At 36.9% G+C, this 27,518-nt stretch overlaps 3 protein-coding genes across 10 annotated transcripts in view; 1 reads left to right on the forward strand and 2 right to left on the reverse strand.

Moving 5' to 3' along the window:
• LOC125230196 (6-phosphofructo-2-kinase/fructose-2,6-bisphosphatase) overlaps positions 1-15,416 on the reverse strand; it is a 65,492-nt gene extending 50,076 nt beyond the window's left edge. For 3 of the 7 annotated variants that reach the window (XM_048135272.1, XM_048135270.1, XM_048135273.1), the window contains exon 1: positions 14,616-15,413. In XM_048135272.1, the coding sequence (XP_047991229.1) occupies positions 14,616-14,775 (160 nt within the window). In that variant the 5' untranslated portion in view covers positions 14,776-15,413. Of the gene's footprint in view, positions 1-14,615 lie in introns of all 7 variants that reach the window. The other 4 variants (XR_007177500.1, XR_007177501.1, XM_048135275.1 and 1 more) reach the window with 3 other exon arrangements.
• On the forward strand, positions 9,742-27,025 carry LOC125230199. 2 transcript variants are annotated; one of them, XM_048135280.1, is made up of 4 exons: positions 9,742-10,136; positions 23,041-23,129; positions 25,052-25,238; positions 25,671-27,024. In XM_048135280.1, the coding sequence occupies exons 1-4, from the start codon at positions 10,077-10,079 to the stop codon at positions 25,704-25,706; spliced, it is 372 nt and encodes a 123-aa protein (XP_047991237.1). In that variant the 5' UTR covers positions 9,742-10,076; the 3' UTR covers positions 25,707-27,024. The 2 variants fall into 2 exon arrangements, with proteins under 2 accessions (XP_047991237.1, XP_047991236.1); XM_048135279.1 differs by lacking the exon at positions 9,742-10,136 and adding an exon at positions 22,232-22,545 and having other exon boundaries at positions 25,671-27,025.
• LOC125230198 (Down syndrome cell adhesion molecule-like protein 1 homolog) overlaps positions 25,195-27,518 on the reverse strand; it is a 102,210-nt gene continuing 99,886 nt past the window's right edge. The window contains exon 7 of the mRNA XM_048135277.1: positions 25,195-25,232. Coding sequence (XP_047991234.1) covers positions 25,195-25,232 — 38 coding nt within the window. The remainder of the gene's footprint in view (positions 25,233-27,518) is intronic.

Consider the following 27,518-nt stretch of genomic DNA (forward strand, 5'->3'; position numbering starts at 1 on the left):
TTAGTAGTAGATAGATAGATAGATAGATAGATATACGTTTATTTGTTTGTCACAATACACACAGAATACACAAAAGAAATAAGTTACAAAAAAGAATTAGAATACATAATAAGCAAATTGGAAAACAGGAAATTACACAGATTTTTACAATAGCGTACTATGATACTGTGCGCGTCGCAACAAGACAAAAGGGTCACGGCTCAGTATTACGCTACGCCCTGAGGCAGCAGCACTGATATTCTGCCGGAACCGGATCAGATCACGATAACACATAATTGATTGAATAAGAAATATTGTAAAGAGATGAAATTATATACCTAAAATATCTATAAATAATTGCCTATGAAACGAGTGAGATGAATGCTATGATGAAAAGAAATGTGTGTTTGATCTGTTAGATCGATAGATAGTAAAATAATTGCTACAGCTAGAGCTAAACCTGAAGCTAAATCCGGTAATCTGCAACCAGGTAGCCATAAGGGATACCCAAACTTTGTTTTTCTAAAAGATATTTTTTAAAATGACGTTTAAAAGTAAATTTAGTTTTAATTTGACGAATCGGGGGCGGGATATTGTTCCAGCACCTGGTTGCGAGATACCGGAAACAGCCTGTAAAAGCAACAGTTTTGTGAGGGTGAGCTTCTAGGAGACATCGCCTGGTAGACCGTGTACCATGTCGTTCATGGAAAGAGGATATGCGTATTTTAGAGAATAAGTAATGGGGCTTTTTGTCATTCAAAACGCCAAATAAGAGACTAGCTAGATGTAAGTGCCTCCGTGAGGACATGTTTAATATGGATGGACAACATCATTGGATATGATGATGGTTATAGGCGATACAGCGTTGTCATATTATCCGTTCCGATATCGGATATAGGAAGGATGTCAAAGGCAAAAATAAAAGATGGCGCCTTGAATGATTTCGAGAATGTATAGGAGTCGGTCCTTCGCTCGATCGGATCGGATACTCATCTTATCTTAAATCTGCGGGGCCCTTCCGGATACACTTCGACCCATCGGGATCTTTTGTGCAATTACCCCCTTAGATCTTAAGATCCTTCAGCTATTCAGGATCTTCTCGACCATCTCCACGTATCGGATGATGAGGCTCATGGGTAGCTCTCTGATGTCCTTTGGTACTAGGTAGCCTGCTCCAAAGTTCTTCATTCTTTGTCTGGCGAGGGCGTGACATTCACACATTAGATGTCTGACGGTCTCTTCCTCTTCGCCGCACATGCGACAATCTGTGTAGTCAGCGTGTCCCATCTTGGCCAACATTCCTTTGATCCCGTAATGGCCTGTGAACACCCCCGTTATAATTTGGAGTTGTCTTTTGCCTAGCTTTCCTAGCTTTTTGCTCCATCCAGATTCTACCCTCCGCATAAAGAGCTTTGAATGCTTCAGACCTACCAGGGCATCCCACTCTTTTTGGTGATTAGCCTTTGTATGGTCCTTCATAGCCGTTTTAATGGTTCCTTGTGACGTTGTCTTAAGACCTGGCCTTGGCAAGTTCATCAGCATTTTCATTGCCAATGAAGCCTTCGTGCCCCGGTATCCATACCAGTTGCATCTTGTTTTGCCTTCCAAGCTTGTTAAGAGCTTGGATGCCGTTTAATACCAGTCAAGAGTCACCTCTGGGCGATGTGAAGGCTTTGAGTGCCGCCTGACTGTCGCTGAGTATATAGATATCCTTTCCTTGGGTTTGTCTAACTATATTCTTATGTACACAGGTAATTATTGCGTATGTCTCGGCTTAAAAGACAGTGGCATAATTGCCCATGCTGATACTACCACTGTAGTCACTAGTCATTTGCATAAATGCCTACGCCCATACCAGATGCCATCTTAGACCGGATCGGATACTTAATATAAAAAGTTGAAAACTCTTTTCGTAGGCTCTAAACAAAAGCGTCCTGGTTAGGGTCTTAGAACAGGAATAAGCAACTGAGCATAGGTACTCGTTCAAAACAGAATAACCAAAAAAAGAGAAGACCAATTAGTCGAAGACACTTCCTATCCAGGTGTGGATCATTTTAGACCTTAGTTGCACAGTGGCTGGTACCAAAGTACCAATGGAAGGGGAGAGGCGATAAATAAGTATTGTACCATCAACATAAAATATACAAGACATAAAATTTAAAAAAATGAAGATGGAGGAGGTACAAAGGCGAACTTATTTAAATATTCAAATCCAAAACGCCTCAAATTGCTCGGCAGCAATTTGATGGGTTTTAGTTTCCAAGCTGATCAGTAGATCGACTAAGATTTCAAAGTATAAGTAGTAATTAGACCGATTTTTGTGTATGAATGTAACTAAGGACTTAAAAGGAAAATGCCTTATATTTCTTAGTGAAGTGGAGGGAATTCTGGCGTACTAAATTGCCATGGAACTGATAACAGCTAAATTCGGAGTGAGGCGCTAAATTTCAATTTCAAAAAAACAAGGGACCAGGAAATCTAGGTATAAATCTCCCTTATTAAGTAGGGTGAGGTTGCCAACAATGAGCCACCAAAAATTTAAATCTTAATAAGTCAGTCATAATAGGTCCAAATTCAATTTTTTTTATTCAGTGCATTTGTTATTTATCTAGCTCTAAATTTTCATCATTATTTTTTAATAAAACTGAATAGAAGTCGAGATATTTTAGTTTTTTTAAAAGATGAACAATGGCTCATTGTGTACAATCTCTGGTACAGACTGAACCGGTACTATGTATTCAATGAACCGGCCTAGTACACAATGAACCTACCATTATATAATTGCATAGTTTTTGATAAATAATTGCAAAATATACAAACTGATTTAGGTAAATATGGGGCAATTTAATAAATACAACATTTACAATGTGAAAAATGCTTATTTATTTAAACTAAGAGTAGTTTACTAATGTAATCGTCACAATATTCTTCGTTATATGAAAAATAAAGTCTTGCACTTCAAAAAACTTAAATAATATATGTATTATCATATATTTTTGTACTATTTAGTAACGTTATATTAGATATATTTATATTAACTCTTAAACATGGCAAAAGTTGTACAAAATAGACCTTCCAAAGGCTAACTAGAGAATTACCTAGAGAACCTCCTGGTTCATTGAGTACTCTATTGAGCCTTGTGGTTCAATGTGTGCTAGATATACATTTTCACTTTTTAAATTCGGTAAAAAATAAACGGCACAAGAAAGCCGCATCAATGAATGTCAAAAAGATAGAGAAATAGTCACTCCGCACAACTGATTAATTAGATAAATCAAACATAACTACATTCTGAGAAAATAAAAAAACCAAATACTTAATTTTTTTTGTTTTCTTGTCCAAAATCACAAAATACTTCACTACACGTGCAATTTCAACGCGGACCGGCCGCCGACTGGGGAGCGAGCGGGGGAACCTTAGCGGCGCGTGCCTATGTTCGCAGTGCAGTTTGGCAACGTCGCATTTTCGAATAAAACCGTTGGTTCCTTGTGTACCACTGGTTCTCTGTTGCCCACCTTACCCTACGGTTTTACAGATAACTTCACGTTAGCTATTAGCAGTAATGAAAGTAGGTTGGGGTAACGTTTTCATACTATAAAATAATACTTGAACGTTTTTCTGTTTTTTTAAATCATCCAATTAATCGAATATTTGATAAGAACTGAGTGCGTGGGGTGAGGCATTCTGCTTACTTCTTGTCCACGAATGCTTTCTTTGTTTTGTAAATATTAGTTTGATTTTGAAGATAAATAGGTGTTGACTTGTTAGCAATAACATTGTCCGTATTAAGAATTGATCGAAATTGGTTTCAGTGACGTCTATCTATTAAATATATTACTTATAAATAAAAAATAATGTTTATAGAAATTATCCGTTTATCCGGATAATTTCACTTGGATTATTCGAATATTTTCGGATAAAAATATTGGCGGATATTCGAATAATTCGGATATTCGAATATCCGGATTGCAAACCCTAATCGTAATATAATATAGTGCATATTATGAACTTACTTAAAAGTTCGAAACGACTAACTCTCGATGTAAATATGTGCAATACATAATGAAAGATGAGTGACAAACGCTTGCAGATTTATGAACCTAGTTTGAATCGAGTTTCTAATAAACATTTTACAAGAGCCCAGCAAACATTTTAGGTAAAAATATCGATAAAACTACCTATTATAGGTCGCAAATCTGACAGTGACCAAAATGAGTTACCTCGAATCGACCTCGAATCCACGTGGAGTCGACCAAAGTGGGGAAAAAAAGCACGTGCCGGCTACGTCGACTCCACGTAATTTAAGTAATTGCGACCTAATGGTCGCCACTTAGGTGATTCTTGCGACGTGGAATCGACGTCGACACGACGTGCCATGGGTTGTAATGTACTAAATTGGTAAGACTTACGATTTTTCAACGTTATTTCAACGTGGTTTTTACCATTAAATTACTAAAAAAGGTTATTTTTTTACGAGGTTTTTGCAAAGAAAGAGACAAACATATTACGAGAGTATTTTCTTTTCGCTCACAAAAAATGTCTGGCTAAAAATCTAACTTGAGTTTTGCAACGAGAATGGCGGCCATTACTTTACGTAAACTAATTATCTATTTAGGTCGATTACGCAGGAATTATACGATGAAATCTTGTGCGCTGAAAAATTTCTCGTGCAGTATGTTAGGTTTTTATTCAAAAGTACTGATGGGCTTTCGAAATACTTAAGTATTACTTATTTTAAAGCTCATAAATAGTATGTATTGCTTGTAAATAGGTATCGTAATTTTGTGTTCGGTGTTTGTAATTATATTAACTTAACTATATATATATTTTTATCATATAAATGACAATAAAAACACCGTTAAATGTTATCGTTTTAGTATTACAACATACCTATAATATGCAATTTACAGTAACACCGTCTGATTGTAAGAAAACAAAATGTCGGCTCGACTAAGAAGTTAAATATACCTAAAAATACGACTTAATGGTATTTAAGTCAATTTTACGTAATATACACTTAATTCAACGACCTAATGGTGTCGAGTAACCATACAAGGTCAAAACGACCGCCATCATGACTAATGCTTCGACCATCGTGTCGCAAGACAGTATTTTGTTTGACAGCGTGGACGTAGGTTGCGTGCTAACGATTAGACGTGCCAAAGATAAATATTACGCATAGTGGTTTCCCAATAGGTAAGTTATATGTGACAATTGATTTTGAAACGTTTTCGGGTGTTTTTAGGGATCAACATAATACCTGATTTGATGAATGTTTGCTTAGTTTAAAACATATCAACGTGCTTCACGCGTGTATGTAATAAAATTACATAAATATTTATTTTTAATTGACTCCAATTTTGGTTTTAGGTTTTTATTATTGCAATATGTCATATAAGATAGTGGCCACCCCGTCCCGAAGGGGACTGGAAATAACGCTTTGCCCTTCAGCATTAATTTAAAGCTCAGCCACACATTCGCGTTTTGAGAGCGCAGCGTTAGCGGAGCGCAATGATGGCGGTGCGTCGGACGGAGCAGATTGCGAGCGTATTCAAAGCGGAACGGCGGCGCACATGGTAAGTTCTAAAGCATCCGCCACACATAAAGCGTTTTGATAACGTAGCGTTAGTGGAGTGGAATGCGCGCGCATTCCGCTCGCAATCCGCGCTCGTTAATTCCCGCCGGCGTCCGCTCGTCGCAACGCCAGCGTTCGTCGTCCGGCGCACCGCTATCATTGCGCTCTGCTAAAACGCTCTCAAAACGCGCATGTGTGGCCGAGCTTTAGGCCTATATTTTGTAACTGTATACTTCTAATAAGTATTGAGTATGTATATATATATATATACACCGTGTTTCACTTAACACTAAAAACCTGAAAACAGTTTGTTCAGAATCGAGAGTAGAATCGATTGAGCTATATCTTGATGGGGGTAATATTTTTATTTAAATTAGTATTATTAGTTATTTTTTACGTGCCCATTCTATTGTACTCGTAATACAACATTGTGTATATCGCATTGCTAGAGGTTGTTTACCTTTTTTCAGTATTTAGGGGTATTAATACTGGCCGGTTACTTGGACGATTATTTTTTCCGCTACTAGTTTGACGTTGTTTGTCAGTTAAATCTTAATGTTTATCATAAGTCATAACAAATTGAACTCGTACCTAATTACAACCTTGTCATTTTGAATATTGAGTTTATTTGTGCTTACTGCGATTACCTGTCCAATTTGAAGTTTACTGTGACAAAGCTTTAAAGTGTTTTACAGTGACATCTTAGCTGTCTATTGGTAAACCTTATGTCGTTGCAGTAACGTACACAAATAAATAGTCTTATGGTTTATGATGGTAGTTAGCAATTATTTTATTGAGTGTAGAGCTAAAAGTCAAGTAGAGCTGTACAGAAAATTAAAAATTCAATTAAAAAAAAAGTAACGATCAGATTAAAAGATGAATACTCTAGATGAGTTTAAAAAAATAAAAATCAGTTGGGGTGTCTGAGGTTTTGAGTGATACCGGAAACACCGTGTATATATATATATATATATAATATGTACGCATAAAGGTTATATAAATACATACCTATCTGAACAATGTATATGTAAAAAATATCTTAAACCATATTAACTAGTAAACAGTAATAAGTACATAAGTAAGCCCTAGGTCTCACCTTTCAGATACGCCCTAGCAGGAGTGTCGCAGATAAAGCATTTTATTTTAATAAAGATCTTTTTGTCGTTTATTGTGATGCCTTCTTCAATTATTTTATTTAACTCGTCAATAAATTGACGCAAATAAAGCTCTAGAGGCGGTTTTCCACTACCATAATATATTGCCGCAAACATAGGCTTTATGTTTGGCATGTCATAAATTGCCATAGCAATAGGCCATACTTCTGAAGAGGTACCAGGATCAGAAGAAACACACAAAGTAGATACTCCTTGAAAACCGGATGTAGAAGCCAATTCACAATTTATTTCTTCTGATGTTTCACTCTGAACGTCCTTATAATTAGCCTTAGCCTTAGCCTTCTTAATCTTCCTATAATAACTACTGGAATGTCTATATTTTTTTTTCTCTTTGGCCATTGTTAACACAACACAACTTTTGATTTAAAAAACCGAAATAACTATGGAGTATATACGTCCTATTTCACGGAGAAATGACTTATGTGTGAGTAAAAATAACTTGATCTGAGGTCGCCTCCCAAACGTCGACTTATTGGTTATTTTTTAGGGTTAATTTGACTATTAGGTAAATCTAAATGAAACCTTATGGTAATATTAGTACCTTACAAGTATTTTTAACTTTATGGTCTAAATTTGGTCTCTCAAGAAGGTAATATTTACTACGAAATTGGTAGCAAAAGCGACTTAAATCGATAACCTAAAGGTCCCCAGTTTAAGAAAAAATTACGTCGCATATACACCTAATATGGACGTACAAGTAAATATGAACAATTGGTCGAGTTTCGAAGTTAATTTTACCTTATATTTTGCTCATAATCAACCTTTAAGTTTGTGACCTTATGGTGCTTTGATGAAGGGAAATTTACGTTTCAATGGCTCTATATTTTTACCCAGAAGTATAAATGTACGAGATGTGAATTTATGTGGTGCGTATGATGTAATTTTTACCTAAATTAGTAATATATTCTAGAGCATGGGTAAAAGCACTTAGAATGTTTGCTGGGAGTAGCCAAGAAGTGAAGAAAAACAATTCACTCAAAAATACAAAATTAAAAATTAAATATAAGTAAAACGAACGAAATGAGCAATGACAAACTCAACTAATAGAAATACTAACAGGCGAGACTAGTGAGAGTTGTGAACAGTAGCTTCCCAATAAACCTAATAATAAATTGCCGCCCCGGGCGTCGTCGGTAGGCCAAGGACGGGTGTCTACCGCGTAACTCATTTAATCCACTTTGAGACGATACGATACAAACGCTCTCGACTATTTCCTCCCTGCACGGGTATCATGGTCGCGCGACAGACGATAAAATATCAGGCCGTCCATATCGCACTATTAATAAGTGCGATAGGGACGGCCAGATGTTTTATCATTTATCGCGCGACCATACTTGCCTGCGTTTTTGAAGATAGATCAATGATTTTTTCAACACTGATTATTATTATTTTTATCTGTGTCGGATCGTTTTGATTTTTTTGTTATTTTAAAAGACGATACCTAGAGCCAATCGTTTTATTTTTATTTTTCAACAATTGGTGAATATTTGGTTTTATGGAAGAGAGTTGAAGTTGCATTATCAGGTAACCCAAATTCACACGGAGCCCCTAGAGAGGTTTTGCGGAGCCCTAGGGATCCGCGGAGCACACTTTGAGTATGGCTGCACTAGTATATTTAACTGAAATTCCCAAATTGAAAGGGGGGCTCCTTTCTATTTTAGCATTTTCGCTCTCGTAGCGTCTTAAAAATGAAATATAAAACGAACGAAATGAATGAGCAATGACATATCCCAACTACTCATAAAATATTAGAAATACAGGCGACACTTGTGAGAGTTGCATGTGAACAATAGCTTCCCAATAAACCTAATAATAAATTGCCGCCCCGAGCGTCGTCTGTAGGCCAAGGACGGGTGTCTACCGCGTAACTCATTTAATCCACTTTAACTTCGTGTGCGTATCACACTAGCCATCCGATATATCGGAGCAGCTGAAGTGCTCAGAAACATCCGACTCATCAAACATCTCAAATCTCAATAGAAGGAGAGGGAGTTATAGTTATTTGTTATACAAGGGGGCAAAGTTGTATTTTAACGTCGAGTGTGGAATTGAAAAACGAGCAAGTGAAAGGATTCTATAGTTGAACCACGAGCGAAGCGAGTGGTTCGAGAATAGAATCCTGAACTTGCGAGTTTTTTAAAACACGAGAAGTAAAATACATTTGCACCCGAGTGTAACACAAAACTTTTCCCCTCACTATAGCGAGGGAACTACACTGCAAAAAATGCGTTTATCACTGCTTCCAGTAGTTCCACAGGTGGTAAATCATCTTTATTACTTGATTCACCTATATTTATCAATTTTAAAGCAGTTAATTTGACTTTATTCAAGGTCAAATTACATTACCCACTAGTGGATAAAATGCGTTTTTACCCGCTGGTATTAAAGGATTTAAAGGACAAAACACGTGTTTCCGAGCTAGTGAGGGGAAAAAGATGTTTGTGAGACTTGACCCTTCCGATGATCGCAACTGCTGAACATCGACAGTTGTACCTAGACAGGGCACGCGCTACATAGGTACAAAATTATACACACAGAGACTAATCTCATAGAGACTAATCTCTTTTTCCATCACTCATTGTAAGCTCTAGATAGCTCAGCTTTAGAACCGCTTCTATGCTGATGTCTTCACTAATTAATAAATTATGCTTACTATGTATGTATATCATACCTCTGTAAGATTTAGTACTTAATGAAGTTGATCAAAATTAAGCTTAACGCCGGGGATATTTTTTCATAGCGTGGAAAAACCGTTTTCTTTTTTTATAAAATTTGTATAATAAAATAATTGCTGTGTATTGGCGCTACCAGCTGTTACATTTAATATTACATGGATTTTGCCTTGCAAAACAAAACACACAAAACAGAACGACCAAACAAACATCTGATGACAATGTTTGCTTTATGTAATTAATATTTTTCGTAGACATTGCAAATGAGTCGCGTCTCTGTTTTACGTTCTGACGTCCACGTGAGGTTAATTTATTCAAATTTCAATCTTTATAGCTTCTGTTTACGGTTGATTATGTTTGTCAGGAGTTATAAGAGGTTGTGAAAGTTATGTTGTTAAATACTTGTTATGTAATATGTACGCTAAATAATGACGTGAACAATTTTTCACGTCGCTTTCCGAGTTTGAAAAACACACAGATGAACCAGTTTAAAGGCAATCTGTCATAATACATAGTTGTAACTAGTTTAGAGGCCAAGGTATACTGGCATGAACTAGCAGTGTAGACAAAATGTGCATAGAACATAGTGAGGAGTTTAAATCAGAATTATCACGCCTTCACGCCGTACTGGTACGATCCAGTTCACGTTTAAACCATTGACTGAGTCATGTGTGAATGTCGTGTTCTGTGGCTGTGGTTGCGTCGCGAATTTCGTTAATTTTCGTCGCAAAGCACGTAAGTAATGTATATTACCTATGTATGTATAGATATATGTTCAAGTGGCTTTGTCCCAAAAAGAGCAATTGTATATGACACAATCCATACTATACTTACTAATATTATAAATGGGAAAGTGTGTGTGTCTGTTTGTTTGTCCGTCTTTCACGGCCACAGAGAACCTCCTATAGAGTGGCAGTCTTGTATATTTGGTTCGCGATACGAGTCACCAGTGTTTGGGGTGCGAGGAGCGGGCGGGGAATGTGTTAAGCGCGCTGTGATTGGCCGTTTCAAGGACGGCGGGCAGTCGCGCCAGATGAAAAGGGACAGAAGTATGACTGTCCCTCTACTGACGCGTAAGTGGCCAATGTAAGTTGACCTATGCCGGCTCTGAATAAATTATAAATATGACTTATTTGTGGAATGTAATGCCGTCTGTTTTTAAACTTGAGCTTCTTGTTACCTTTCCACATCATTTCACACTACAGGTGGACATCTTTAAGGCATCAAAATACCCTTTTCCAATTTTTTTGTGCGAAAAACACGCGCTGCTTTCGGGTCTGTTACTTGGTCGATACTGATCGGGCACGGCGAGCGCCCGCGCTTATATCAGTGCAAATACTAGGAAGGCTGGCCACCGCGAGTCGTCTTGTAATAGATGTCTATAGGGGTTGGTCTGTGTTCACGGCAAAACGGAGCGACAAATTGACGTGATTTTTTAAGTGGAGATAGTAAAAGGGATGGAGAGTGACATAGGTTACATTTTGTCTCTTTCTAACGCGAGCGAAGCCGCGGGCAAAAGCTAGTTCATTATAATTAGGATACAAATAATGCCTTTTCTCATGTAATATACCTACATATCGGTCGGCCAATAATGTTGTTGACAATGCTGTGTTGGAGTAATAAACTATAGCAAAATCATTTTGTGTAAGTATATAAGAATACGTACATACAAACTCACGCATACATTCCCTAACGAGATAGGCAGAGCACATGAAACTGCTCAAGTTTCAGTGATCACTCTTGACAATAAAGGCCATTTGTGATATTATTATTACAGTAACAGTTGCCAGCCCATCGCCCACCATAAAGGAACCTAAGTATATGCCACAGTCGACTTCTATTCTATCGCACCCACGGGAGGAAAGTATGTAGGTGGTGAAATTTTTAGTTGTTAATTAACTCATCACCACATGGGGGATAAAAATAAAAAAAAGCACAATGTTTTGTGTGTTTGCGACTTAAACTGCAGCAAATGTATTGCGTCTTAAGATTTTTTTAGAAAAATAAGGATAAATTATCTTCATCAAATTAGCTCTGCCATAACAAACACCTCAAGCAGGTAACTCATTAGCAATTCAATGTGTCTGCTTCGATTAATGCTCTACGCGACCCAGAAAGTCACATGTCACATGACTAATCCGTGCAAATAATTAAGATAACAAATGAGTAATTAGAGTACAATAAACAATGTCTGTTTATGTTGCCACTAGTTATAGTTAAATGTAGGTACTTTAATATAAATTGAATTAAAAGTTGTAAATGAAAATATTTGTTTTATGTTTGTATTATTTGTTTTAATTATCGCTATTTATATGTATATAAGTGTAATAATTTCAAATGCGATTTATATTGCTTGTGAATTAAATAAATGAAATGAAATATGTAAGGTACAGCGGGGCAAATCTCGATTGTAACTGATCGATTTTTTCCATTATTACACTATGATGTTGAGTTCTACATGTATCCACTTAACACGCCTAGTCGCCTACCATAATTATATAACCAGTGGACACTATTTAACAATGCAAACATTGTAAAACATGGAAAAAATGGGCCAGTTACATCCCCCCCCCCCCCGTCGAGATTTGCCCCGCTGTACCTTATCTATAGGTACCATAAACGAAAATTCTTCTTTTCTAACTTAAGAGCTGTGCTCTTGTCGGTGGAGCAATCTCCAACTCGTGCGGTCTTCTGCCAGCTCCTTCACCTTCTGATACGACATGACCTGAACCTTTTCTTTAATTTGGGTGAACGAAAATTGAAACGAAAATTGTTCAACTAAAATAGGTAAACAATAATTACTAAATAATTACAGTATTTCCATCTAGATATATTTATTATCTCTACATTCTGAACCTTTGCAGCGCTAACAAGAGTCAACAGGTTATCGTAGAGATCACGTGTTACACGATCGGAATATAAATATAACAAGTACATATAAACTGTGGCTTATCACTCTTATCAGCGCAATCCAGAAGTCACTTGGCTGTTTACATAAATATTGAGAAATCCGGTAGGTTTGTGAAATAATTATTGACTTTACATAAAACAATAAACGATGAATTAAAAATATATTTTGGCTTAAATTAATAACTAGATAATTTTACATGTTATATGTTCTAAAAATAATGGGAAACTATGCGAACGACTAGAAAAGCTAACAGGAACATAAAGGAAAATAAAATTAATGGGAAAATATGCTCATGGTTAGGTTTTGCTTAAAGGAAAAAAAAAACTATTGAGAATAAATAAAATGGTAAAAATGGCAATAGGTAATCAATAATTTCAATCTGGAAATAACGTTTTCCGGAAAATGTAGTAGGTACACACTCTTTAAAAAAAATGTGACCCCTTGCATAAATATAAGTTTTGAGAAGACTGTACATGATTAGAAAACTTTCAAAAATTACTGCTTCGAGCAGGACTCGAATTTGGAATTTTTCGCTTTAACATATGGCTAAAGCAATGAATTTTTCCAAAGTTCAAAGTTTTTCAATTATTGTTTCGCTTGATTCGCTCTATAGAAGTCTAAAAAGAACGATTATCTAGCAAAGTGTGATGCTGTTTACAGTGATTAGTTTGAAATCAGATTTCAAAAAAATGGGTACTTAGTTACTTACCTCTACCTACAGTGTACGAATGATACCTAACAATCCTTTATTGAATGATTGGATTTGCATAATCCTTGTAGAAAACACAATGCAAATTAGGGTAGAGCATTTGGAGCAATAAGCATTACTGGAGCAGATCAATCCAGTTTAACTAAATCCGACTGGGTCCGAACTCCGAATTGAACGGGTTCGGGGTCTACTTATTTATGAAGGAGATTCATGTAGTATGCATATTCAAGAGGCCCGCTTTTTAAACTTCGTGTATTTCGTTTAATATCTCTACTAGGTAAGTAGGTACCTAGTGTACGTACAAGCCATTTAAATTCTATGATAGAATTACATTAAAGTTTATTGCACATTAAACAGTGTTACAAAGATAATAAGGATTCTACAATAGAATTGAAAACGAGCGTTGAATAAAACTTGATTTCCATTTCTAGCTCTCGTAATTACAGTGAAATGGATAAGTAATTTCTTGGAGAAAAAGTAAAGTTCTAGAAACTTAAATAGTATTTCTCCATTTTCCACAGATTTTCGAGTGGCGAATTCGGGCAGTCTATTAAATTCAAAAATGGAACCCCGGATTTCAGTTCTCGATTGAGGCTGAGGCTGTTTTGTACTGTACCTAATTGATTTCAATTTGGCTTTTAGAAGCCAAAAGAATAATAGAAGAATATTATTAATCGTACTTTTTATTGTACATATCCATAATTGTTTTTAGTGGGTACCTACTGGTTTATTTTCCACATGTAAAAACCTACTGTATGTATTTATTTATGTTTTCTGTTCCGTACGATAGTACTCTTTATTATACTGTGGTTCCGAGCAAGTTATGCGGTTCGAAGGACCAACTAATTAAAAGTTTAAATTATTCCTAAGTCATTTTTTTTATATAAGTAGTTAAGTACCTATTTATCTAATCACACAAATCATATTTTTAGATGTTTCGATTATTTCCATTGATGCTTAGGAAGAAAGAAGTCGTTGTAAAAGTAAATCCAAATAGACCCCTTTTTATACATACTCGTATTAGGGACTGCCCATAATTAAATGATAATGAATGATGCATGTGGCATGTACCTACCGGGTGGTACATCATTATCATCATATAGTCATCGGCATTCAATTTAGTTTAGAAAATTATTCTTCAAGTTTAAGCATGATTTAATGTAGAGTCGAGTCGATACTTTAATTATATTATTTCTCTGTAGACAAACCATAACTGTGCATCCCAGTCCATTAGCAAACCACAAAGTAACATAATCGCTAAACAGATGTTTATTCATTTAAACCAACACAGGTTATCTATTGTACCGGTTTAAAAAAAATCTGTCATTTAAGGATAAGTCTCCGAGGTGCATTAATCTCAAACAGCTGGCGTATTTTTAACCCCCGACGCAAAAACGACGGGGTGTTATAAGTTTGACGTGTCTGTCTGTCTGTCTGTGGCATCGTAGCTCCCGAACGGATGAACCGATTTCGATTTCGTTTTTTTGTTTAAAAGCTGAGTTAGTCAGGAGTGTTCTAAGCCATGTTTTATGAAGATCGGTCCATTATGTCGTGGTCGGGGGTTTTTTCAAAATTTAAATTTTTTTAGTCTTACCTCTAATGGGGAAGGGTTTGGTCATGATGGTCTCCGTTGTAGGCGGGAGGAGTCGCTTGGTTTCCGCAGACATGACACTAGGGCACTGGTTTAACTCATGGTTCTCACTGGCACTGACGCCCCGCTGCCGGAGCGAGGGCGACGCGTTTAGCACTTCCATGGCGGCTCACTATCGCGGCATCACTGAGGGAGTAGACTACACGACCGCCGCGGCCGACGTTCAGATATCAGCTGATATTGTGGAAATTTATGGAAGCGCGACGGATATATGTCATGCCATGCCGCTCTCGCTTGCGCACGCGGCTTGTTACGTTACGATTACGATGCGCAGTTACGTCGGTAGCCACATTTTATAGATATCTCCGGATTAAATTTAAACTGTGGTTACACTCCTTATCAGAAATTCTAAAGCTGTAATGTTTTTAGAAATCACTAAAAGACACTAATTCCAACACTATGTTGCAATTTAAAGTGGTTTACGCACATGAAACGCTCACATTAACACCTTTTTAAAAAATCAGACGATCCTATAAATCGCAAGTCTCATGGTCACTCCGTCGGTAATGAAATTACGTCAAGTACAAGGACGCGAAACAAATACAAGTACAGCACAATGGCTCCGGCGAGCGTCGGGCAGACACTGCCTCTGTGCGGGCTCGGGCACTCTGCCATCGTCAGGAACGCACTAAAATAACACTACTGTTGGAACACCACACGTATAGTCCAGCTCTACACACGTAAAGTAAAGTCTCATCAGGAAACATACATATTTTACGGATATAACACCGCGCGTGCGCTTGATCAGTGTTCACAAACAGTACCGACGTATGTTATTCGTCCTTCGAGCCCGGATAAGACTTTTTAGAGTTTTTAGTTGTGTTAAGTTTTGTAGAGCTAGTACGTAAATTCTTTCACAAGTATTATATGCTGTATTATTGCTAGCCTCGATCCCATATCTTTATGTGTTAAGTTGTTTGTGCGTTTTATAATTTCTTTTCAAAACTGTGATGATCTAGAAGATTATGAAGTTAATTTAATCGATTTGATGTGTCGATCCATGTTTGTGTCCTCTATCTTTGACCTTTACCCGTTCATTACTGAGTGCAGTTCGGTCATTCTTTAAAAATATGTCTGCGGTATCATTCCCCTGGTCTATTATATTTCAATACATTTTATATATAGGCCAGGGGAATGAGACAGCAGACATATTTTCAAAGAATGACCCAGTTCCACAACAATATTAATTAAGACGATACGGTAGGGGTCAATTCTCCATACAAACGCTCTCGACTATTTCCTCCCTGGTTTTTGAAGATAGAGCAATGATTTTTCCAAAACAAATTGTTATTATTTTTAACTGTGTCGGACCGTTTTGATTTTTTTGATATTCTGCTTTTTAAAGACTCTAGAGCCAATGAAAAATTTCCAAAAACGGCTTTTTTCATTGTGGCGCAAAAAAAGGTGTGATACTCAAGATTGGTAACAATTAACCAAAAAAGCTAAACGGTCCGACATAGATTATTTTATTGTTATTTAGATTCTCAAACTTCGTTCCGATTGATTAAGTTTTAAAGGAGGAAAGAGTCGAGAGCGGAACCTCGATTTTAAAGATTTTTTTGAAATATCTTTTGACTGAGTTGCTTTTAATGGACAATTTTTTTTCGATAAATCTAGTTAATAACACTTGTATATTTAACTAAAATTCCCAAGTTGAAAGGCCCCCCCTTCTCCTTTCCATTTTAGCATTTTCGCTACCGTATCCTCTTAACTACATTGCCTAAGTTCATCCTAGAAACTTATAATTGGGTATCACCATAGATCGGCATAATATAATATATATTTTTGACTGGGAACTTTGTTATTTTCTTTTCTACGATTGTAGGCGAACCGGTGTGGTGTCGGGATGAGAATTTCATCACCCCTTTTATTCCCGTGGGTGTTGTAGAAGTCGACTTTATTGTGGTGTGGGCAATATCACAGATCAGTTTCATGTGCTTTTCCTACCCTTTTTAGGGTTCCGTACCTCAAAGAGGAAAAACGGAACCCTTATAGGATCACTCGCGTGTCTGTCTGTCCCTCTGTCACAGCCGATTTCTCCGAAACTACTAAACCGATTTACTTGAAATTTGGCACACGTATGTAAACCTGTGGCCCAAAGACGGACATGTAATATAATTAAATAAAATTAAACGAAATTTAATCATAGGGGGCACTTTTGGGGGGTAAAATTGAAAATTAAAAATCAAAGTTATTAGAACTATATTGTGCTACATATCAAATGAAAGGGCATTTTATAAGCATCTCAAATATATTTTTTTTATAGTTTTTATTTTGGTAATTTAGAAGTAATTTAAGAAAATAAGCAAAAAATGACCATTCCCCCCTTATCTCCGAAACTACTTAGCGTAAAATTTTTAAAAAAATACACGAGATAGCCCTCTACCTGTAGATTACAGGAAAACCTATTAGAAATCTACAGTCAAGCGTAAATCGGACTTAAGAGAAAAAAACTCAAATTGAGATTTTCACTCACTGCCGCTGCAAGTACTTACTAAATGTTTTGAAATTTTGTGAGCGCCATGGACAGGTAGACAGAAATTCATTTCTGTTTAGAAATTGTTAAAAATTTTAATCATTTGCCAAAATGACTTAAGTTCCTACTAAAAAAGAGGCGCTTAAGACTGTTTAGAACTGCACTGACCATAATATTGCCCTAATAGGTCCAAAAAATGGTGTATATATACGAAAACAAAAAAATTGTGCCACCGACAACCAAAATCTGAAGTCTATTTGCTCTATCTCTTATAGTTTCCAAAATATACGCAAAATCTTTAAAGTAAAAATCTAGTGTACGTTGCTATCACATGTCGTCAGGCGCTCATGACCTTTTTGTATGGAAATGTCGAAATCCGACTCGCACTTTACCGATTTTCATAGAAAGTTGTGTTTTATTATAGTTTTGAAGGAGGTTTCTTGTTTTTAACCACCAACGCAAAAACGACGGAGTGTTATAATAATAATAGGTTTGACGCTTGACATGTCTGTCTGCATGGCATCATAGCTCCCGAACGAATCAATCGATTTTGATTTAGTTTTTAATGTTTAAGGTGAATTCGTCGAGAGTTTTTTTTTGTACCACCATGTAGGTGGCAAACATGCATACGGTTCGCCTGATGGAAAGCGGTCACTGTTACACATGGACGCCTGCCACTCAAGGAGCGGCACATGTGCGTTGCCGACTCGACTCATTAGAAACTTGTACAAACCTGTACTTAGAAGGGGCCTGGGTGCCGACGACTCAAAGGACCGAAGGAAGGAGGAGGAAGGAAGGAAGGAGGAAGGATCTATTGTCCTAATTACTTCCGTAGGTCCTCCAGTCGTCAGCATACCGCACCCTCGTTGAGCTCTGGCTGCCTTACTCACCGGCAGGAACACAACAATGAGTAAAGTCTAGTGCTACTTGATTGCGGTCTTTTGTAAAGCGGAGGTAATTTCCCAGTTAGACTCTGCTCTACCTTAGAGTATATTCAATTTAGTATTAGAGTTATCAGTCAAGAAATTCAAATGCAGCGCCATCTATTATTAGTTTCGACAACTTTTCATGTGACTTTCCATGCCTAAAGGTTCGCACAAGTCTCAAGTCGCGTAAATTACTTAGTAAATTGTACCGAGAGACGGCGCTAAATACAATAATACTCATTAGAGTACCTATACTTCTAGTCAAAGACATATATAACTCCGTATAGACAGATAAAGTCTAAGAATAAAACGTACTTACCTCAGTACCACTCAGAAGAAGGGCTCAGCTAGGTGGCGCTAATATTAATATTTGAAATTTTATGGGCCAAATTGTCAAAACTGAGGTTCAAAAGTCTTAAGCCTACGTCGAGAGATGGCAGTCTATGCACTGTGATTACACATTTTACTTTGAATCTAACTCTATAATACTCGATCTTCTTTGCTTCTTAACACACCTCGGACACTGGAGATCAAATATTTGAAAGAGGCGCATTCCTAGCACACAGTCTTAGATCGTGTAGGTGAACGTACTATGCTTGTATGAGTGAAATTTAATATGACAGGTCGACTGTTCGTGTTATTGACAGGCGGTAACTGTGAGGTAACCGAGAGGGGGTTGGCGGCACTTTCAGCGGGGAGTGGGGGTGGCCATACTGTACGATAGTACTCTTTATTATATGGGCGTAGCGCAAGAATCGTCAGTATCTAACATACTTTTTTCACTTCTCCTCAACGACCTACCGGTTGCGATACAGGCTGCCAACATTTTAATGTACGCCGATGATGTTGCTGCCATAGTTACTGCACCAACGTCTGAAAGTCTTCAGCGAGCCTTGAATGAAACGACAACTCAGCTGTCTCAATGGTTCGCATGGAATGGCTTAGCTTTAAATCTCAAAAAGACTCACTTTGTGCATTTTAATCTTTCGGGCCGCATGACCACGCCGTTGATAGTTCATAATTAATGAGAAAATACTTGAACAGGCATCCACGACTACTTTCCTAGGTTTAAAGATTGATCAGGGCTTAAAATGGGACCAGCAAGTAGATAAACCGTGTGGTAGTCGGGGCAGTGCGTGCTTTGCCTTAGGTCGAGTTGCAAAGTCTGTGGCTCGAAAAGTAGCCCGGACATGCTATTTCGCCACTGTCCATTCATTAATACAGTACGGTGCGGAGCTCTGGGGACGTTGTGCTGAATGGGAGAGGGTCTTTCGCTTTCAGAAACGAGCTGTCAGGATCGTTGCTCAGGTACCTGTAGACAGTAGACACTCCGGCCAAAGAACTCTTTAAAAAATAAGAATCCTTACACTCATTACACTGCCTGCAATAGTTATCATGCAGGTAGCCATTTATGTAAGAGAGAACTTGGCAGCATACAAAACCAGGGGCGGCTCACTCCGCGATTCTATCGCCGCGCTACAAGTACATGTCCGCGGCCGCGAGTTCGCGGCCCATTCATTGGCGACGACCTTCGCGCGGTGCAATAATAGTTATTTGTATAATAGTTATTTATAGAATCATGAACTTGCGAGTTATTTATAGAATCCTGATTTTGCGAGTTTTTTAACACACGAGAAGTAAAATACATTTGCAGCCGAGTGTAACACAAAACTTTTCCCCTCACTGTAGCGAGGAAACTACAACGCAAAAAATGCGTTTATCACTGCTTCCAGTAGTTCCACAGGTGGTAAATGATCTTTATTACTAGATTCACCTACTTTTATCAATTTTAAAGCACTAGTGGATAAAATTTTGTGAACATCAAAGGAGTGAGCCTTCTGTACTTGTACTATTATACATATATTCTGTGACAAAACTAACAACATGTGTTCCAAGTACAACATTCGAAATGCCGGAAAGTTAGTAGGTATCGACCGTAAATTGGCGAAATCCAATTTACGGTCAAATTAACACATGTGATGGACCCTGCCGTCTATAATAAATTGCCGCAATATGTGGTTGAAGCGCCTAGTGTGTCGAACTTTAAGTACCAATCGCTTATCGCTTTCTACACTTATGTTATGACAATTTTTTTATTACCTAAAAAATTGGCTGGTCGAGCACCCGTTCTACACTTATGTTATGACAATTTTTTTATTACCTAATTAGAAAAATATTTTTTCCTGATGCATTTTTAACGCTATGTGAATATTGCCTAACTTTTTGTAATTTCAATCTTCTGTCTATTTATTCTCTAAGTATTATTGTTGTATGAATATTATTTTTTTAAATCAAATCTTGACGTGTAAAATGGCGTTGAATGAATAAATGAATATGAGTATGAGTAGTATGATTATTTTAAGAGTTTTGAATGATTCACGGTTATTTTCATTAGACTTATATTGACCGGGATATCACGTAATAGTCGTAATACACATAATCACGGTCTATATCCCGGTCAATATAAGTCTAATGATTATTTTAACCATTGAAAGTTTGTACGGAACCCTCGGTGGGCGAGTCCGACTCGCACTTGGCCGGTTTTTTTGGAAATACAGACGTGTTTGTTTATGTGTACTGGCGATGCCATTGCAATTTGTCTGACGAGTGATAAGAATAGCTCCGACTATCGACGCCGCCGCCAACGTTTGATGGCAGTTTTTACCGAGTCTTGGCACTGCGGTCCGGATGAAGATTAATTTCACTCGATTTTAGAAGCGTTCGAGATATTTAGAAGACAGGTTAAGTGGTATCCACACATATTGTATTTATTCGAATATGATGTTGAGTCGATTTAGAATACCTACTCCCTTTGGTCGTGTAATAACTAATAATTTCTCGTCCTCTTTTCGTATGCATGGAATGCAAATTTATAAGAAATTTTCAATAGACCGGTATAGGTACCTTTAATTACTAAACTAGAAAAAAAAATCTAACTTGTAGGTATAATAAAGTGATTCGAATAATTTAGTGCCATATGTACGTATTCAATGGATGAATAAGAAAATAACTAGGTATGTACATAATGTAGGTAAATTTATTCAGTTTCTTAGTATTCAATTCAACTATTCATTATCTAAAGTGCAGTATGATGTAAATATTCTCTGTGGAAACAGTCAGAACGTCTATTAAATTAATCGCTTATTTTATGGAAAATATGTTGCCATACACGCCACACAAGGACAGATTAAGAAATTAGCCTAATAAAAGAATTGAAGTACATTGTTCAACATGGGGCGTAAGTTAAATATTGCAACCGACAGTATATATAAATATATACCTAGTTAAATCACGAAGACATGTCGGGGCTTGCGATATTCGCACGCCCAGAGTTACACACAATATTTTTCAGCACACTTGCAATAAAAAAAATGTAAAAAGTACTAGAAATTTCATAACTCCTCAGGAAAAACCCTTTTTCTATAACTCCCGCTAAGTCTGCGTGCAATTGCACACACTTACGAAGTGTCATGAAAAAATTATGAAACTTCCGTAAAACTAATGCCGACATCCTTGCTATGCTCACGACATTTCATCAGCAGAAATCTCCCTTCGTAAATAAACTTTTTCAGTTGCCAACGCACACATTGTCACGTATCGATCAAACTTCCATCGCAACTATATAGTCCTTACAGGGATGTGATTCACGCTGTCCCCCGACATTCGAGCAGCTTGCGAAATTGTTGCGTGTCTACGTGAATACTATCAGACTGTCTGGGACGCGAAATAAGTTCATGCGTTGTGAAATAAGTTTTGGGTGTCGACGTGATTTGGGACGCGTGTGTTCGTCTTACTTTTTCGACTTTTTTACCGTTTTGCCTAACTATCACCTATAGTCTTTGGTAATCGGGCATTATCGCGAGAAGAATTACCAAAAATATTGTTTCTAATAGGGTAGCAAAATTTTATGTTTTCAGAATCACTTTCGATCTAGCACAAATAACAAGAGACAAAAAATGGTCTCAACATTTTTTTCTATTATTTTGCATAAGTACCTATAGTTTCCACTTTAACCGCTGTACAAAATGTTTGAAAAATGGTAACGAAGTGAAAAAAATATATTTGGGCCACCTAGTACGATCGAAAGGGCTCGTGATTCTGAGTAGGATAAACATTAAATTTACCTAGTTTAGAAAAAATGGTTTTTCTATCTTTTCTCGCTAAAATGCCCAATCTTGGCCATATTTATCTATAGACAAGAGAATTATTAAACTAGACAAAGATGAACATGTTCCAAACATTCCTCGCATCAATTCCCTCAAATCGCTCTGAGATAGTGAACGACCTAGAAATCCCTGAAATACCTCTAACCCCCTACATATACGAGCCAGACCTTATCAGCCTGAGTGACAGTTCTCTGGACTCAGTTACGTCAGTTGAAGAGTTGGAAGCTAGTCTTAGTACGGATTCTAGTGTCGCGCTGTCGAGAGCCATGACTGGATCGGAGTTTGACTATGATTGGTATAGGAGGGTAAGTTGTATTACTTATAAGAGTTTTGAGACGTTGCAGGGATTGTAACTGTATGGAAATGGGAACTGCACGCCAATTTATTGCTATGCCGACATGTAGTTCCCATAAAAATTGCAGTCCGTCTGTTTCGGTCCTAAAGCGTAGGAGATCAAACTCACTAATTTTCGGTGGATACAATAATAGTTCTTGTAGTAACGTAACGGCAAAGCCACTCGTTTTGATTAAGGTTGTAAAATTCGAAACCTGGCTCTCCATGTGCCTATCTACGGACCCTTTGCATAGAAATTCGGTAGCAGGGGAGAAGAATTAATTTTGTTTCTCTGCATCTGATTATTATACCAACGTGTACTAGTACAGGTATGGGTACTACAGGTTTAGGTACCTATATTATTTTATCAGATCGTTCATCCGATGGCTATTGCTCATTTGTTCATGGTTTATGTTCAGCTAGACCGTCTGAATAGGTACCTATATAATTTTGTAATTGATTTTCAGTACAAACGGCTGGATTTAAGCGATCCCTGGGAGCAGATGAGGATTGGCTGGGCCGCGTTTCCTCCCGAACACACCGCCACACTTAACAGGTTAGTTGCGAATTTTCAAGTTTTTTAAGGTTTGATGCTGCCGTGTTAAATATAAGTATTATTGATATATTGACATTCGAAAAACTGCTGGGCACTTCTGGATGGGATTAGTCCAGGACCGGGATAAGTGGCGTACACGAAGGGAGGCCTATGCTCAGCAGTGGGCGATTAATGGCTGAAATGATGATGAATGATGATTATCGATAAATTAAGTATGAATAAAGTAAGTTAAACATGTGGGATATCAACTGTTCACGGCTCCATTTTTTTAATTTGACATCATATTCTACTAAAGTTGACATTGAAAGTATTGAAACACAAACGAAATATTGAAAAACAAAGTATTGAAAGTAGGTGTGCAAGAGTATATATTTAACTTGAGTCCGGACTCTATTAGAGATGCTATAAGAGAAAAATACGCGTGTGATGTTTACAGTCTTCATTCAACATTTCAAAAGTTAAAGTGTACGAGAAAAACAGAGAAAATAAATCTAATGTCGTTGCGCGGTCAGATGAGATAAGACTACGCTGATCGAACTAATTGAAACTTTACCTTCTTAAGTTGGTCACGGAAGATCGATAATAACCCATAAGGTATCCCTCGAGGAAAAGTTACGTGTGTTAACATTAAAACGAGGAAAACGAGAAACCATACCAACTTAGTGATTCAATTACTTAGAGGTAGCCATTATTAATATTATTATATATATCTTAGTGGGAAGTACAGTTGGCATCACAAGAAGCGGATGGAACAACCACAACGTATAGAAATTAAATATCGTCAAATAGGGTGAAAAGGCATGACCGTGAAAGGCATAGCGACAAAACGTGTCATTTTCCTGACAATTTATTTACAAAACACTGGCATTGAAAAAAACAATACAATTGTTATGATTGCGTTGCGTAAGGAGATATTTATTAAATGTTAGGTAAACCACATTTAAAGTTTCATCCCTATTCACCCCGTCCATCACTAATGACCCCTTTTAACGGTACATCTATCTTTTTAGAGTTCCGTAGTCAACTAGGAACCCTTATAGTTTCGTCCTGTCTGTCTGTCCGTTCGTCCGTCCGCGGATAATCTCAGTGACCGTTAGCACTAGAAAGCTGAAATTTGGTACCAATATGTATAATAATCACGCCGACAAAGTGGTAAAATAAAAAGTGTAAAAAATGTTTTGTTAGGGTACCCCCCCCTACATGTAAAGTGGGGATTGTTTTTTTTTCATTCCAACCCCAACGTGTGATATATTGTTAGATAGGTATTTAAAAATGAATAGGGGTTAACTAAAATCGTTTTTTGATAACATTAATATTTTCGGAAATAATCGCTCCTAAAGGAAAAAAAGTGTGTCCCCCCCTCCTCTAACTTTTGAACGATAAGTTTAAAAAAATATGAAAAAACCACAAAAGTAGAACTTTATAAAAACTTTCTAGGAAAATTATTTTCAACTTGATAGGTTTAGTAGTTTTTGAGAAAAATACGGAAAATTACGGAACCCTACACTGAGCGTGGCCCGACACGCTCTTGGCCGGTTTTTTTAACCAACAACGCAAAAACGACGGGGTGTTATAAGTTCTGTCTGTGTGTGTGTCTGTCTGTGGCATCGTAGCTCCCGAACGGATGAACCGATTTAGATTTAGTTTTTTTGTCTGAAAGCTGAGTTAATCGGGAGTGTTCTTAGCCATGTTTCATGAAAATCGGTCTACTGTGTTGCAGTCAGGGGGTTTTTCAAAATTTAATTTTGTGGTTAGGTTATTTTTATATTAGTCTACACTTAGGTGCTTGTCTAAAAACTATGTTCTCACTTCTCACGTACAGTGCTGTTGTTAAAGTGCACGGCGAATTTACCAATAAATTCATTCATAATTTCTCCATGCAATGTCGGAGTTCACTGTACAATACTTACATCTTTTTTCAGTCTCAGTCTTCATTCCAACACGGACACAATAGACACTCCTCCTCCATCCATTCCCTTCGAGCCGTTTCCAAGCCAAGAGTTCCTGAGGAAGATAGACCGGTTCTTTGAGGAAGAGTGTTGTGTCTTCGGGCCTGATGATCCGGCTATACTGGCGCTTGAGGAAGCACTGAAGGACGTGGACCTGGATGTAAGTCTTACATAAATCTATGATAAAATATTTTATTCGGATCTCATAGCTATAACCACCACGGATATCCCTATCCCTTCCTATATTTATTACCTTCGAGCTGGTTCAAACGTAATAGTTCCTGAGGAAGATAGACCGGTTACTGACCCGGCCTTACTGGCTAACGCCGTGGCTTGCGTGGGCGACGGTCGCGCGATGGTCGCGCGATGCGACGCATACGAAATCAAACCTTATCGATATGGAAGTATGAGACGCGACGGCGACGGTCGTGCGACCGTCGCCCACGCAAGACACGGCGTAAGTCTTATCAGCCAACCATTAATTTAAACTTTTTGTTTGTTAATGAAGTTTTTGAGAGATTGGAGATTTTTCTATTTAAGTCAGTTATCACTGTAATTAATGGCTTTTAAGTGTTTTATTTATTTGTTTCAGAATCTTTATTCAGATCAGGACGTCATACAATATTAACCATTAAACTGATTAAACAAGCGATATTCAATGGAACGAAAAAGAAGAACTTTAGTAGGTACTTTTCGTATAGGTATGAAGTGCTATCATTATTAATTAACAAAGAATATAAAACTCACTATAACACTTATGTGTTCTTAGAAAATTTCAAAAACTTCGAAATGTCCACATGAAATTACTAAAGAAAGTTTTCATAACACTTCATGGGAAACGAAATTAATCATACCTTTAGGAAATTTTTAGGATGTTCGATCAAAATAAAAACAATTTCATGTGTAAAATGTACTTTTAATGGGAATGATTTCCAACATCACAACAACTGTATGTTATTCTAGTTCATGTACTTAAAACTTGTCATCACATTTCTGTAGTGTTACAAGGAAGAAACCAAGTCAGCAAAATGTTTAACACTGTGAATTTTATTTCCATCGCGACTTGACGGCACAATTACAACCTGGCAAAATAGTCTAGAAATGAAAAAGTGGCAACACCTGTCGTCCCGTTTTACGCAAATTGGTTTGAAAGGGACGACACTACGCTGTCACCACTTTTTTATTTCTACTCTTTTCAGGATGTATTTTCAGTTACATATTATTCTCATAATATTAGAGTTTTGTTCATATTTGTTCAAATTAAGTGTTTAGATGTCACTGAACGCGACTGTACCTTCATCATTTCATACAAAGGTATTTTACAACAGTCGCACAAGTACTGTCGACTACAAAGACATTTTTAATTTAATTTTTCATCCAAGGTTATAACATTTTGCTGACGCTACCTTAATAGAAAAATAACTATACATAATTATAAACTAATCATAATATTGCACTTACAATAATTTTGGAATAAAATGAGATTCAAAGTACATATCCTTTTTAGTTTGATTAAATGTCTGCACATATACATCATTTATATATTATATTAACACAACGCGGTGAGATTCGAGGCAATATAATTTTGATCGTTGGAAGTGTTATGGATGGTTCTGTTCACTGCTAATAATATACATATTTCTTTGATAATTCCTTTAGTTAAAAAAACTAACTAACAAAGGAACTTCTCGACTTAGAAACAACAACATAAATTAATTTACTTATATGATATTCCTTCAAGCTATTGATTTTCCTTTTAAGCACATTTATTTTAGATAAATGAATTGGATAAGCATCACTAAAGTTATTGTTATCATAGTGTAATAGATTTATAAGGTAAAATGTGTTACTCACTATTTGCACTGCATTATATTTAAAACACAGGTTTAGATTTTAATAAAAATAATATGTACTTACTAATATTATTGTACAAGACCGTTTGTTTCTTTCTTAAATTTTTTGTTTTTGATATACGTCGGTGGCCACCAAGTATGTTTTTTCTTCCGTGGTATGAGACATAACACTTCATTCCTAATAAAACTGCTAAATTTAACATACAGATACAAAGGAAATACATTTTTATTTGAGCTATTTCACGATTACTAAACATACAAAATGGATCGAGGCATGTTACCATATTATAATTAGGAATGATTCTCAAGTCGATAAATAAATGCGCTTATGAACAGTGAACAAAACCTGTAAATGCTTATGTGGTGATAATATCTAACTACTGTATCTATTGTAAACGGCAGACATAGTAGGACACAGAAAGCACGCTATTGTAGTTAGGTACAATGTCGGCATATTATACTTAATTATTTTGGAACCACAGTTGAATAATATCAAGGTGACAGCATTTATCCTTTTCTAACATAGCTTTTGTGAAATAGACGGATGCTTAAAAGCGCGATACAGTGGCATACTAATTCAACCAATT

The sequence above is a fragment of the Leguminivora glycinivorella genome, chromosome 10 (assembly GCF_023078275.1).
Source record: "Leguminivora glycinivorella isolate SPB_JAAS2020 chromosome 10, LegGlyc_1.1, whole genome shotgun sequence".
Taxonomy (NCBI): Eukaryota; Metazoa; Arthropoda; class Insecta; order Lepidoptera; family Tortricidae; genus Leguminivora; species Leguminivora glycinivorella.

Excerpts from the sequence above, each read along its gene's own strand:
- LOC125230199 (XM_048135279.1), top strand. The coding sequence starts at position 22,297 with ATGAACATGTTCCAAACATTCCTCGCATCAATTCCCTCAAATCGCTCT. Across the intron at positions 22,546-23,040 it reads ACTATGATTGGTATAGGAGG|TACAAACGGCTGGATTTAAG; the intron begins GTAAGTTGTATT and ends ATTGATTTTCAG. Across the intron at positions 25,239-25,670 it reads TGAAGGACGTGGACCTGGAT|AATCTTTATTCAGATCAGGA; the intron begins GTAAGTCTTACA and ends TATTTGTTTCAG.